The 13580-nt window shown below is 42.4% G+C and overlaps 1 protein-coding gene across 1 annotated transcript; it reads left to right on the top strand.

Moving 5' to 3' along the window:
* Positions 1 to 2472: 2472 nt before the first annotated feature.
* Positions 2473 to 9724, top strand: LOC310999809 (NACHT, LRR and PYD domains-containing protein 3-like; the record flags this gene model as incomplete). Its single annotated transcript, XM_083990375.1, has 8 exons — positions 2473 to 2509; positions 2981 to 4772; positions 4907 to 5077; positions 5448 to 5621; positions 5749 to 5922; positions 6128 to 6174; positions 8229 to 8801; positions 9669 to 9724. The coding sequence occupies 8 exons, from the start codon at positions 2473 to 2475 to the stop codon at positions 9722 to 9724; spliced, it is 3024 nt and encodes a 1007-aa protein (XP_083846501.1).
* Positions 9725 to 13580: the final 3856 nt, after the last annotated feature.

Here is a 13580-nt window from a genome sequence, read left to right as displayed (position 1 = left end):
GCGCTGCGCCAGCAAACTAGGGCCCAATGTGATAATCTTAGGTCAAAGCAATTTCTATTTTCTATTTATATCAGCATTTTATATCTTTATATTTCATATTTGTTGGCCACCAAAAACAGTGATGAGTGGTCACCCAAAATCAGCTCACTAACATTAATTTCATCCATCCAATTTAAGATACATTTTAATGAAAGATTTTTTTAAAAAATCTTGTCGTACAGTTCAGAGCCTTTCTTCTCTCCAGGTGAAATGGAAAAACTGCATCAATCACAGCTCGACCCTGAGGAGGGAGGAGACAGGAAACCAGATGGAGACGCTCAGAGAAAAAGGAAGACAGAAAGTGATGGAGACGAGAGACAAGGTACTAAATGAACATGTTCTACAGACACAGCTACAGACTGTTACAGACTCGTATTATTGGGTAAATAAGTTGTCATATAAAACGTGTCTGGTTGTGTGTTTATCCACAAATACACCAATGTGTTATGTTTGTGAGACTGTCAAACTAGTTTCAGAGCTGTGTTCATTTGACCTTTCACAGATAAAAGCCCAGAATATTTTTTTTCCCCCCTGTTTTCATTAAAGGTGAAAGACACGAGAGAGCAGATGGAGGAAGGTCTGATCTGGTCAGCAGTGACCTGCAAGATGTGTGAGTAGACCTGTTAGAAACATTAATAATAACGGTAATAACATTTTTCATTTTTTTTTATTTTACCAAAAGCACAATAAAATCAGGTTGAATAGAAGGAACTGAGATAAAAACAGAAACATTGACATAATTAATCAAAAGCCAAGTTAAATATGTAGAATTTCAGCTGTCAGTTAATATGTTATGTGTTTAGAGTTCAACTTTGGTTATTCCCCCAGTCTCTCTCCCTGCTTTCCTGTCCATAAAGCCATAAAATACCAAAAATATACTTCAACAGAAGAAGCATTCTAAGTGTCAGAAGAGACATGTTTAGTCTTGTCTTGGTTACAGAGTCCAACCAGCAGCAGCAGCGTCTTCATGTCCCAGTGGAGTCTCAATGAAGAATGACACCTCCATGGACCCACCTCCAGTCTTCAGTGGAGAAGAAGTTCCTCCTGATGAACGGTGAGAAGGACAACGTGTCTTCCAAAACTAAATAAAATATTTCTGTAAAACATAAAGGCCATGAGATCTGGGTAGAGCTCCTCTTATGTGTGATCACTGGTTCAACTTATGACAATGACTATCTTGACTAAATGTCATTTCCCAGTCTCTCTCCCTGCTTTCTTGTTCTATCAAATCAATCAATTCAATCAAAATAAGGGCAAAAAATGCCCAAAATATACTTTAAAGGGGACAGAGATATTCTGCCCCTTTTCCACAAATTAGAATAGTTCCCAGGTGTCTTAGAAATGACAAGAAATGTCTGTGTGTCTGTGTTTTGGTCAAAATTCCGCAAGGATCAAACATCAGAGCTCTTTTCATCCACTCAAAACAGCCCTGTTCAGAACGTCTGGTTTCAGTGTCTCTCCCTTAAATGCAAATGAGCCACTGCTTGCCCCACCCCTTCTACTGGTACCAGGTAGGGGTGGGGTTATGCAAATTTGATTAGATAATTACATCATTGGAAGACATCTGAGGGATCTGCTCGTAAAACCACATGGATTTCAACCTAGGGAGCCTGCAAATTACAGATTTTTTGTCAATTCTCACATTTTGGGGGCCAGAAGGCAAAACAGACACAAAGACCTTCAAAAAGTGATATTTCCATAATATATCCCCTATATAAAAGATGCTTTCTAAATGTCAGTAGAGGGATGTTTATTCTTGTCCTTGGTTACAGAGTCCAACCAGCAGCAGCAGCGTCTTCATGTCCCAGTGGAGTCTCAATGAAGAGTGACCGCTCCAAGGTTCTTCATCTGATCTTCAGTGGAGCAGAAGTTCCTCCTGATGAACGGTGAGAAGGACAATGTGTCCTCCAGAGCTGAATAAAATATTTCTGTAAAACATCACTGTCAGTGTGAGATCTTCCTGTGTTTTCAGTCTGCACATGTATTTACAGATGGACACACTCAGGAGCTTCCAGTGACCAGACTGCTTCAAGTCAGACCCTGAACCAAAAGGTGGGTGTATTTAAAGAAAGGAGCTCTGTGGGGGGGTTGGCCTCCTGCTATGTGCACTCTGTATAACAGATAGCTGCTGCCAGCAGACCTGACAAAGACAAAGATGCACCACTGTTTTCTTCTCTGAAGTCTCATTCTCCATTTATCATACATACACAAAATATTATTACGTAAACTGAAATTTCTTTATTTCAGGATTTTGAGGAAAAAGTTTCAGAATTCATGAAATCAAACATGATGAGAGTTTGGAACGTCCTCAGTCCCAGTGGAGAGAGTGAGGAAGGTAAAGAAAAGGAGGAGGAGGTCGATGAAGAACTGATTCAATCAGAAACTGGAGCCAAAGAAGGATTTCTGCAGATCGTCCTGTATGTTTTGAAGACCATGAAACAAGATGGGTACATCTCCCTCCTCCAGGAAAGTAAGAGATTAGAGATATTGATATTGAAATATCCCCTCAGGAAGATTATGTGTGTGTGAGTTCAGAGTCATATATGTTTCTACTAAATGTGTGAAATTTGGTAGACACATCAAACGTGAAGAGACTTACAGAAAATATTGCAGAGATAAACCTAACAGGAAGGAAGCTATTTTGAATTTCTGCTTAAATTTGTATTGCTGTATTTGCAATCCATTAGTGTCTATGCTAAATTTAAAAACTCTAAACCTCTTTGATTGAACAGCCTGCCCATGGTGATATGGCAAAGGCCATGAAACAGGAAGTCGCTATAATTAAAGCATACATCAGCCAATCCTTATATGATGGATGGATGGATGGATGGATGGATGGATGGATGGATGGATGGATGGATGGATGGATGGATGGATGGATGGATGGAGAAAAGTTAAATTTTCTTTTAAGTTGGCTAATGATAAATCTTTCTTCCGTTAGGGTTTTATGGAGAACTCATCGTCTATCAGCAGAAAGTTAAATCCTACATGAAAAGGAGATATGAACAAATGTCTGAAGGGATTAGACACCAGGGAAATGTCATACCCTTCAATAAAAAATACACAGAACTCTACCTACTTGATGGAGGCATCAGAGAAATTAACAGTGAACATGAGGTGAGACAAACTGAGAAGGCCATCAACCGACTGAAGTCAGTAGAAACACCAATCAAGTGTTACGACATCTTCAAGCCCTTACCCAAACATAACAAACCAATCAGAACAGTTCTCACCCAGGGGATCGCAGGAATCGGTAAAACTGTCCTGGCACAGAAGTTCATGCTGGACTGGTCCGAGGACAAGACCAATCAGGACATCCAGCTCCTGTTTTCTCTTCCTTTTAGGGAGCTGAATTTACTCAGAGATAAGGAAACAAGCCTGATGGAGCTTCTGTATGTCCTCACTCCAGGCCTGAGAGAATCTGGACTCAAAGACCTGAAGATGTACAAAGTCCTGTTTGTACTGGACGGTCTTGATGAATGCAGACTGCGTCTGGATTTCAATGGAAGCAAGAGATGTTGTGATGCTAGACAGGTGGCCTCAGTAGATGTGCTGCTAACAAACCTCATTGCAGGTAATCTGCTACCAAAAGCCAGTGTGTGGATCACTACCCGACCGGCTGCAGCCGGCTGCATCCCTCCACAGTATGTTGACCGGGTGACTGAGATACGAGGCTTCAGTGACCAACAGAAGGAGCAGTACTTCCACAAGAAAATTGATGATGAAAACTTGGCCAAAAGAGTAGTCACTCACATCAAGTCAACCAGAAGTCTCCACATCATGTGCCATGTGCCGGTGTTTTGCTGGATTTCCTCCATTGTCCTGGAAAAAATGTTTGCCAGTGCAGGAGGAGGGAAGATGCCAAAGACACTGACTCAGATGTACATCCACTTCCTGGCACACCAGACCACACAGATGCAAGCCAAGTACTGCGAAGAGCAAGAACTGGACCCTCAACACACTTACAAGATTATTATGTCCCTTGGGAAGTTGGCCTTTGAGCAGTTGCAGAAAGGCAACCTGATCTTCTATGAGGAGGATCTTAGAGAGTGTGGGATTGATGTCAAAGAGGCATCTATCTACTCAGGGGTCTGCACTCAGGTCTTCAAGGAAGAGTCCTGGTTGCAGCATAAAGTCTTCTGCTTTGTCCATCTGTCTGTCCAAGAGTTTCTTGCAGCCCTGTTTGTCCATGTGACGTACAAGGAAAATGGTGTCAACCTGATGATCGAGGAATCTGGAGAATCACCCAAAGCAAAGTCTGTGTCCAACGTACACAAAGCAGCAGTGGACAGTGCTTTAGAAAGCAACAATGGCCACCTGGATCTCTTCCTGCGTTTCCTCCTCGGACTCTCTCTGGACTCCAGTCAGGATCTGCTCAGAGGCCTGAAGATACAGGTCCAAACCTGTGACTCTCAGAGTCACAAGGAAACCGTCACGTACATCAAAGACAGAATCCAGCAGAGTCCTCACCCTGACAGGTGTATAAATCTCTTTCACTGTCTGAGCGAGTTGAACGATGACTCTCTGGTGGAGGAGATCCAGAAGTACTTGGACTCAGGTCGAGACTCAAGTACAGATGAATTCTCTTCAACTCAGTGGGCAGCTCTGGTCTTTGTGTTGCTGACCTCTCAGGAGAATCTAGAGCTGTTTGAACTGAAGAAGTACTCCAGGAAGGAAGAAGGTCTTCAGAGGCTCCTCCCAGTCCTTGAAGCATCCAAATCAGCAAAGCAAGTGTCTGAAAATCTTTTTAATTCTCCATGACACATCATAAGAGTGTTGTTAAGCCTTAAGCACACACCTTTCAAACTCAGTGTTGCAGATGAGTAGATGTTAAGGAAATGTAAAGTCTTTTGTCTTTGTCCATCAGGTTGAATGACTGTGGACTCAGTGCAACCTGCTGCCAGGCGCTGTCCTCCTCTCTCAGCTCAGCATCAGAGCTGTGTGATTTAGACTTAGGTGACAATAGTTTACAAGACTCTGGAGTTCAGCTCCTCTGTCCCGGACTCCAGAGTCCACACTGCAGCCTGAAGACACTCACGTGAGCAACATGTATTTTCTGGATGTCTTCCAGTTCCCAATGTTTTCTTATTGGGAGTTAAGCATCAGTAGATAATTGTGTTTTTTGCCAACCCTTTTCCTCTGAAGTAAATAACTCATACAACTCCTTGATGGCCCTATACCAAACATAAGTCACTTTTCCATTGATCGAAAAATCTGCTGATACCTGACAACAGAGATGGGGTTTTATTGCCATTGGTGTTAACACAACATCTACATTAGCTAACTCTTTCATCCTGGGTTAGAAAAAACCTGTGTACACCCACTAGTGTGAGACTAAAAGGGGGGATAATATCCACTCATGCTCCCTCCAAGATTTATCCTAATGACTTCTTTGTTCGTCCCTTCAGACTTAACAGATGTGATCTCACCCAGAGATGCTGTGAACGGCTGGCTTCAGTCCTCAGCTGTTCCTCATCACAGCTTCAGGAGCTGGACCTGAGCAACAATGACATCGGAGACGAGGGAGTGCAGCGACTCAGCATCGGACTGGGAAATGAGTGCTGTAAACTGGAAACACTCAGGTAACGTTACTCTGGACCAGTGGTTGTCCCTCACCATGACTCTGTCCTGACACACTCAGCTTTCCCTATTTACATTTTATTTTACTAACTTTTGTTTGAGGCTCATTTGAATTCTGCCTCTCACCAGGTTGTCGTTCTGCTGCGTTACGGAGAGAGGTTGTGGTTTCTTGGCCTCAGCAGTAAAGTCCAACCCCTCCTACCTGAAAGAGATTGACCTGAGCTACAATCACCTTGGAGAGTCTGGAGTGAAGCTCATCTCTGAAGCTCTGGAGGAGGGACCATGGGGATCAGCAAAACTGAGGTAAAAAACACAGTTGATGTGCTGCTTTGTCACAAGAACATTTCATTACTAGTCCATTGATATTGATAAAAAATAATAATGAAATTTGATTGGTGGTGGTCAGAACAAGTCTTACCTCATCAGGCTGACATCTTTAATGAGAAGTGACTTTCTGTACCTTGTGATCCAGATCTTCTTGACAGCATGTTTCACATTCTCCCCACAGAGTCGACCACAATGCAGAATGCTGGCTAAAACCTGGACTGACTAAATGTAAGTTAGTAAAAGAGATTCAGTGGTGACATCCAGTGTTGTGCTAGTTACTGAAAAATAGTAACTAGTTACAGTTACTAGTTACTTCGTTAAAAAAGTAACTCAGTTAGTAACTCAGTTACTTCAACCAAAAAGTAATGCGTTACTGAGAAAGTAACTTTTTCGTTACTTTAAAACGTTTTTTTCCCCAATGCTCCCATTAAATAAAGGTTGATTGAATTCCCCTTTAACCTCATTTCAGTTCTGTAGCTACTGATGCTGATGAAAAAACGTTTTTTATCTTTAAAATTTTACCATCATCATCATAATCATCATCATGCTGCATGATGTCAGCATGTAGCCTACAGCAGCGTGACAGAACTGCAAACATCTTGAGGATACTACTTTGACCGAGTTACATTCAAGAACCTGATTTAAAGGGATAGTTCACCCAAAATTCAAATTTCACTCATTATCTACTCACCCTCATGTCAACTAAGAGCTGTGAGAATTTTCAGAGTCCTCCGTTCCTTCTCTGAGTTACGGGGGGGTCTGCGCAGCAGTATTTGTCCATATAATGGTTGTGAATGGACACCAGAGCTCTTCGTCCAAAAAGACACACCAAAAAACATCCAAATACCTCCATACTGCTCGTCTGTAATGTCCCTCTTGTATTGAAGCCCCGACATGAGAAATTGTTCCGAAAAAAATTAAATAAGTCTATATTTTAAGCTTGTTTGTAGCGGAAGCTCCCAGTGTCTCAGTTCACTGCTCTGCCTGTGTAAGTGCAAATCTCACGTGATTTGCACTGACCGGCGGAACAATTTCTCATGTCGGGGCTTCAATACAAGAGGGACATTACAGACGAGCAGTATGGAGGTATTTGGATGTTTTTTGGTGTGTCTTTTTGGACGAAGAAACGTGGTGTCCATTCACAACCATTATATGGACAAATACTGCTGCGCAGACCCCCCCGTAACTCAGAGAAGGAACGGAGGACTCTGAAAATTCTCACAGCTCTTAGTTGACATGAGGGTGAGTAGATAATGAGTGAAATTTGAATTTTGGGTGAACTATCCCTTTAATGATGGAAAGTACTTAATTCACTCCAGCTGCATTTTTTTATCGATCGATCAGCTGTGTTTACCCAGAGCGGTCGCTCTGTGTTTACCTTTTCAGGCGTCCGTCTGTCGGACTCCAACCGCTGCTGCTCGGGTGGACTGGCTGCTGGTGTGTGCTCGCTGTGACTCTAGAGCTGTGTCCCAGTTCAGGGGCTGCAGCCTGAACTGGGACACAGCTTCGGTCTCGGATGCTGCGTTAGCTACGTTAGCTTAGCTCGCCGTCATGCCCTGCCCTGACCTGCCCTGATAGTCCTCTTCATGGAGCGTATTTGATTACGTGTGGGACGCTAGAGGGCGGCCACCAAGCGCTTTGTTTTTCACAGTGTTGCAGTGTGCTCTGTCTTACTTTCAATTCAATGAAACTTTATTGATCGCTAAAATGTAATGGTAAGTGTGTGCCGCTGTAAAACCTCACCAAAAGGAACGGAGTAACGCAGCGTCTGGTAACGGAAACGGAGTTACTGATTTTAAAAAACAACGCGTTACGTTATTAGTTACTGAAAAAAGTAACGGCGTTACGTAACGGCCTTACTAATAACGCATTGCTACCCAACACTGTTGACATCACACACACAATGTGCAGTCACATTGCTGATCACATGGAGAAACTTTGGCACTGGTCAAACCTGGTATCTTGGTCAACTGGACTTGTAGATACTTGAAGAAGGTGTCTTAGGGTTAGGGGTCATAATGAGACTTTGACAGATGATGTCATTAGAGTCAACAAGACCATATACAGCTGTTGAGTGTAATGGCAGTAGCCTGAGTGTCCTACACAATGATTGATAATCACCTCTATTGGTTGATGGATGAGCTACAGTAGGTTTGAGACTGAAGGACAAGTTTTCCATCTTGGTTGTGGGCAGATTTGAGACAGAAAACATAACTCCAGGTTTTTGGTGGATGATATTAGACAAGGGTTATTTCTAATTTGATCTCTTCCTCCTTCCTCAGATGCATGTGAGCTCACACTGGATGTGAACACCACCCACAAACGCCTCATTATCTCTGATGGGAATCGAAAAGCTGCCTATGGCATGGAGCAGCAGCCACATCCCGACCACCCTGACAGGTTTGACTACTGGGCCCAAGTCCTGACCCAGCAGGGCCTGAGCAGCCGCTGCTACTGGGAGGTGGAGTGGGGAGGGAACTGGGCCGTGATCGGAGCGACCTACAAGAGCATCGGTCGCAAGGGTGACAGCAACGACTGTTTGTTGGGATTCAACAGGATGTCCTGGTCTCTGCACTGTTATTTTCAGACGTACACTGCATGTCATGAAGGCAAGAGCTTTGCTGTTGCAGTCCCCCCCAGGGGCAGCCACAGGGTGGCGGTGTATCTGGACTGGGAGGCTGGCATCCTGTCCTTCTACAGAGTCTCTCCTGGAAGGTCACTGACACATCTCTACACCTTCTTCACCACATTCACCAAGCCTTTGTACCCAGGGTTTAGAGCTAACGGTTCCTCCATCACACTGTGTCAGCTGAAGTACTCAGAGGATCTTCCTGTCAGCAGAGATGACTCACCTGGTAGTGAAATACCTCACCTGTCCCCCAACAGGTGTCTCCCCATCACGTGGAGAAGTTTAGCTTTTACTTTCTTAGTCCATTCAGTTTTCAGTTTTAGCCATTTTACCTTTTGGTCAGAGGTACACTGCATATCACAATGACAATGGCATCATCATTGCAGTTCGCTCCGGGGGCAGCCGCAGGGTGCCACTGTATCTGGATTAGGAGGCTGGCATCCTGTCCTTCTACAGAGTCTCTCCTGGAAGGTCACTGACACATCTCCACACCTTCACCACATTCACCGAGCCCATGTATCCAGGTTTTAGAGTCTGGGACCCCGTTTCCTCTATCAGACTGTGTCAGCTGAAGTAGCACAGAGACACTTTATTGGTAAATGGTAAATGAACTAGCACTTTTCTAGCCTCTAGGACCACTCAAAGCACTTAACATGGTTGGTCACATTTACACAGTGTGGATTCAGTATCTCCAATCAAAGTATCCCAAGGCCACTTTGACTGAGGAACCGAGAATTGGGATTGACATTGGGAACATCCCCAGCCTCTATTCATTCCCAACCAGGGCTCGACAGTGCGAGCCCCTTGTCGCAAATGCGAGTAAAAAACAGATCAGTGCGAATTGTGAAATGCAATTAGTAGCACGTGTGCGACTACCAAATTTTACCGTTCAATAAATGTTTTATGATGTGTTGCGAACGTTTGGAGGTTGTGGCCGGTTGTGTACTTGAATGCTGCCTCAGCAGAAAAAAAGAGACTGCACGCGGAACCAAACCGAAGCGCAGCGTCCTGAGCGGAGGCAGTTTCAGATCAGCGCACATGTTAACCGGTCTGTTTGGTCACATCTGGCGCTGTCCGCTCCCTGTGTGACCAGCCAAGCCCCCGCGAAGCCCCGCTCCGCCTCCGCAGGCAGTGCGTCCGTACACGTAGTGTAAAGCGAACTCGTTCATATGCTCACAACCCAAAGCAGCGCCGTAGCCGCGAGCACTCGGTGTGACGGCGATGTCGTTTTTTTTATTCCGTGCATGTCCATGGAGCTGTGCGCCGCGGTTCTCTACGTTGCTGTGCCAGGCAGCTGTTTCCCACGGAGCTCGGCCCCGTTTGAACGGAAGCCTGTACTGTATGTGAAAAGACGTCGTCCGCGGTGTAGAATGTGTAGAAGAGAAACACACATTTCAGGGCCACTGACTTGAATAATCGGGTCAGACAAATGTAAACACACAAGGCTGAACGTCACTGGACATGTCTGTTGGGATTATACAAAAAAGTAAAGTAAGGTAGAGCTGTCAAGATGTATGCAGTATATACTGTAGGCTATCACTCATTTCCAATGTACAGGTGCATTAGAATAACATGGAAGAGTTTATTAAGGCCTATGTCACTAATTCAATTCAAAAAGTGAAACTAACTAACACATTATATACTGTAGCCTATATGAAGACCTGAAATTCAGTATTCCCAAAAATGTAAATACTACAAAGGACCTTTTTTTTCCTCTTTTCTTTAAAGCATTTTTAATATAGAAATGTTGTCCATCTATATGCAATCAATACTTGGTTGGGGCTGTTTGATTTGACTTTTCCATGATATTATAATGTATTTAAATTGCTTATAAATGCCTCCTCATTGACCTCATATCACGTTATTATTTAAAATTATTTGTGTGCTACTAGATTTTTCAACTTAGTAGCACACGTGCTACCTGGGAAAATGCTAAGCGTCAAGCCCTGCTCCCAACAACACTGACATGAACGATAAAGACACTGATGGAGCCATTAAATACTTTAAACTTTTTGGATGTTTTGATGGTTGACCAGGATTTGAATAGCTTGTTCCGAAGGTCACTTTCACCATAACACCCTTATATACCAGCAAGGCAAGGCAAGGCAATTTTATTTGTTTGTCTCAAGTGGCTTTACATAGCATCATAACAACATCTTCTACCCTTAGACCCTCAATTGACTGAGGAAAAACTCTCAAGAAAACCATTAACAGGGGAAAAAAATTGGAGAAAGCTCAGTTTGAGCAACAGGGACCCCTCACCCAAGACAGGCAGACGTGCAATAGATGTTGTATAACATGGAATATGGGAAAACACATATAATACAACATATAGACATGGGTGTGCACATTTAACAAAACTCCAAGTTTGGCTAACGAACCAGTGCTGAATACGTAAGTAGTTGTGTTTTAAGGGTTTTAGGCATGAAGAAGGGGCAAAGAACCAACTGACATAAGCGAAACTTTGGTTTGTAATTGTCGCATCTGTGGCATATTCACATCACTGCCGGTATGAATGGTTTTGATCTGAATACTTCACATTTTCGTGTCCTTTATTCGTCAAGTTTCCAGTGTGTAGTGGCTTTAACACTGCACTCACTAAACGCTATAGACTAACAAGGATTACTGTAACATGCAACTCACACAAAGGGGGCGTAGCTCCATCTGATCAGAGAGAGGTTTTGGTTCTTTGCTCAACATGCTTCAGTTTTTATTTGTAGTGATGTTTTTATTTAGATACAGGTCTACACAGCGATTAATCACCAATTATACTTTTTGTAATTCATAATTAAGACTAAATATTTGAACTTGAATGTAACAATAAACATCTATGGGGTATGTAAAATAAAATGTAATATCTGATTTTATCCAACTGTGTCTCTCACATCTGTCACAGTCAAAACTGAACTGATTCCATGACATCAACCATGAAGACAATAAACTGATCATTGATGATGTGTGTGAAATTGTGAAAAATGTGTTAAAGTTACATACTGCCTTAAAATACAGAAAACGTTATACTTTAATTCAAAATATAAAGAGTAAAAAATATATCTTGTCAAAAATGAACAGTTATACATACATACATTATTTACGGTTAATTTACATTCAGTTTGTACTAATAGAATTATGTTCTGTCTGCCGTACCGCATTTTGACCAGCAGAGGTCACCACCGAGCTCTGAGTTCCAGTAACTTCCCGTAATTAAACCTTCTTCATTAAAACTGTGTAGAGATGTGTATTAACCAGTTCATAGAGATTCATCCACTGTACATCTGCTTCAGTTTTCTTCTTTTTTTTTTAAACATTAGCCTCTGTAGCGTAGCTCTGAACAGCTAGCGGTTCTGCTCTGCTGTTCCAGAAATAGCTTGCACCAACAATTAAAGGTAACGAACCTACTGCAAAGACTATAGGGATTATGGCAATGGGTCAATTTGCCAAAATGTTGAACTATCCCTTTAAATCAATTTTTTAAACATCAATTTACCTTTATTTACCTTTACCTTTTAAATTACAGTACTTTATAATCACTTTTTTAAACTTAAAATTATTCTTATTCACCTTAATGAACCGTAAAGCTACGTTGTGGCCTCAAAACAAATTGCTGCGTCACCACAACAAGGCAAAAGAAAAGAAAAGCGGTACCTTAATCCACAGGAGTTGAAGCCACACACACATGGGCTGAAGAACGGCTGAAGCAGGAGGAGAGGTGAAGAGACGATCCATACGGAGGGAAAGAAGACACGCGTCGCTGCCGATCTCGCTGTGGCTTGGCTTCGTCGTCCGCAGCTCCACACACGCTTTCCACTAGAGTCCTGCATCGGGTCGGGTACCCCGCTAAAACGGTGTTCAACGGGTGGATGAACTGTCTTGTGGGAACTCAAATGAACGCGGGTGTATGTGTGTAAGTCTACAGAGGAAAAACTCACGGGCAGCTGCACGAACGAGCGTAGCAAATCATTTAAAAATCGTCGTCGAGGTCTTTGCCATTTTTATGGTACTGACACTTTACATGGTAAAGGAATCTAGTTTTGAAGCATGTGTGAACAGTTTTGGGAGAGATATGCGCTTTTGCTAGTGAGCTGTAATGTTGTGCAGAACTGTAAGACTGTTTGGCCAAATGGTCTTATAGTTTTAAGAATGTAATTTCTGTTTCAAGAAATGAGCCAAAAACTCAAAATCTTACCAAGAATATTTGTCGTATTTCTAGTCAAAATGTCATTTCTAGTCAAAACAAATCCCATTCTACTTAAAATAAGACTCATCACATTAAAAAGCAGCTTGTTTTTAGACACTTTTTACTTCTTTCAAGCAGATTTTCACTTGAAATAAGTAGAAAAATCTGATAGTGGTGCAAGTTTTTCTTTCTTATTACAAGCACAAAAAACTTGCTTTCACTGGCAGATTTTTCTACTTATTTCAAATGAAAATTAGTTTGAAACAAGTGAAAATGATCTGAAAACAAGTTAATTTTTAGGTGATGAGTCTCATTTTAAGTGGAAAGAGATTAGTTTTGACTAGAAATGAGACATTTTGACAAGAAATAAGACAAATATTCTTGGAAAGATTTTGAGTTTTTGCAGTGTTGTTCAGACTGCAGCACAATCTGATCAGGATCTGATCTCACTGACTGACGGTCCGATCCGAGTCCGACCCACAGACAAACAAGTAAAACAAAATGGATAAGAGGGAACTGTGTGTGTTCATGTCCATAAATAAACTGCTGATTGTACCAAAGCAACAGAAGCGGAGTCGTTTGGTGCAGGCGGACCAACAATACCTCAGAATTTTATTGTCCATCTTGTGTCGTTCTGCAGGTGACACAAAAGCCTCCAAATCCTGTTTGAGCAACGACACCGTTTGCGTTGAAGCAGATCTCTACTAGAGCTGTCGATCTTCCCCCAAATGAGATTCAAATTCCTAATGCTTTTCATGTTAAACGGACACCGAGGAGTTTCTATTTGGTTAGAAGAGTCTCACATTAATGTGGATGAATCTACGTTAC

Source organism: Trachurus trachurus (genome assembly GCF_905171665.1).
Source record: "Trachurus trachurus genome assembly, chromosome: 16".
NCBI lineage: Eukaryota > Metazoa > Chordata > Actinopteri > Carangiformes > Carangidae > Trachurus > Trachurus trachurus.
The sequence above is the reverse complement of the archived record's forward strand: the minus strand, read 5'-3'. Positions and strand labels throughout refer to the sequence as shown.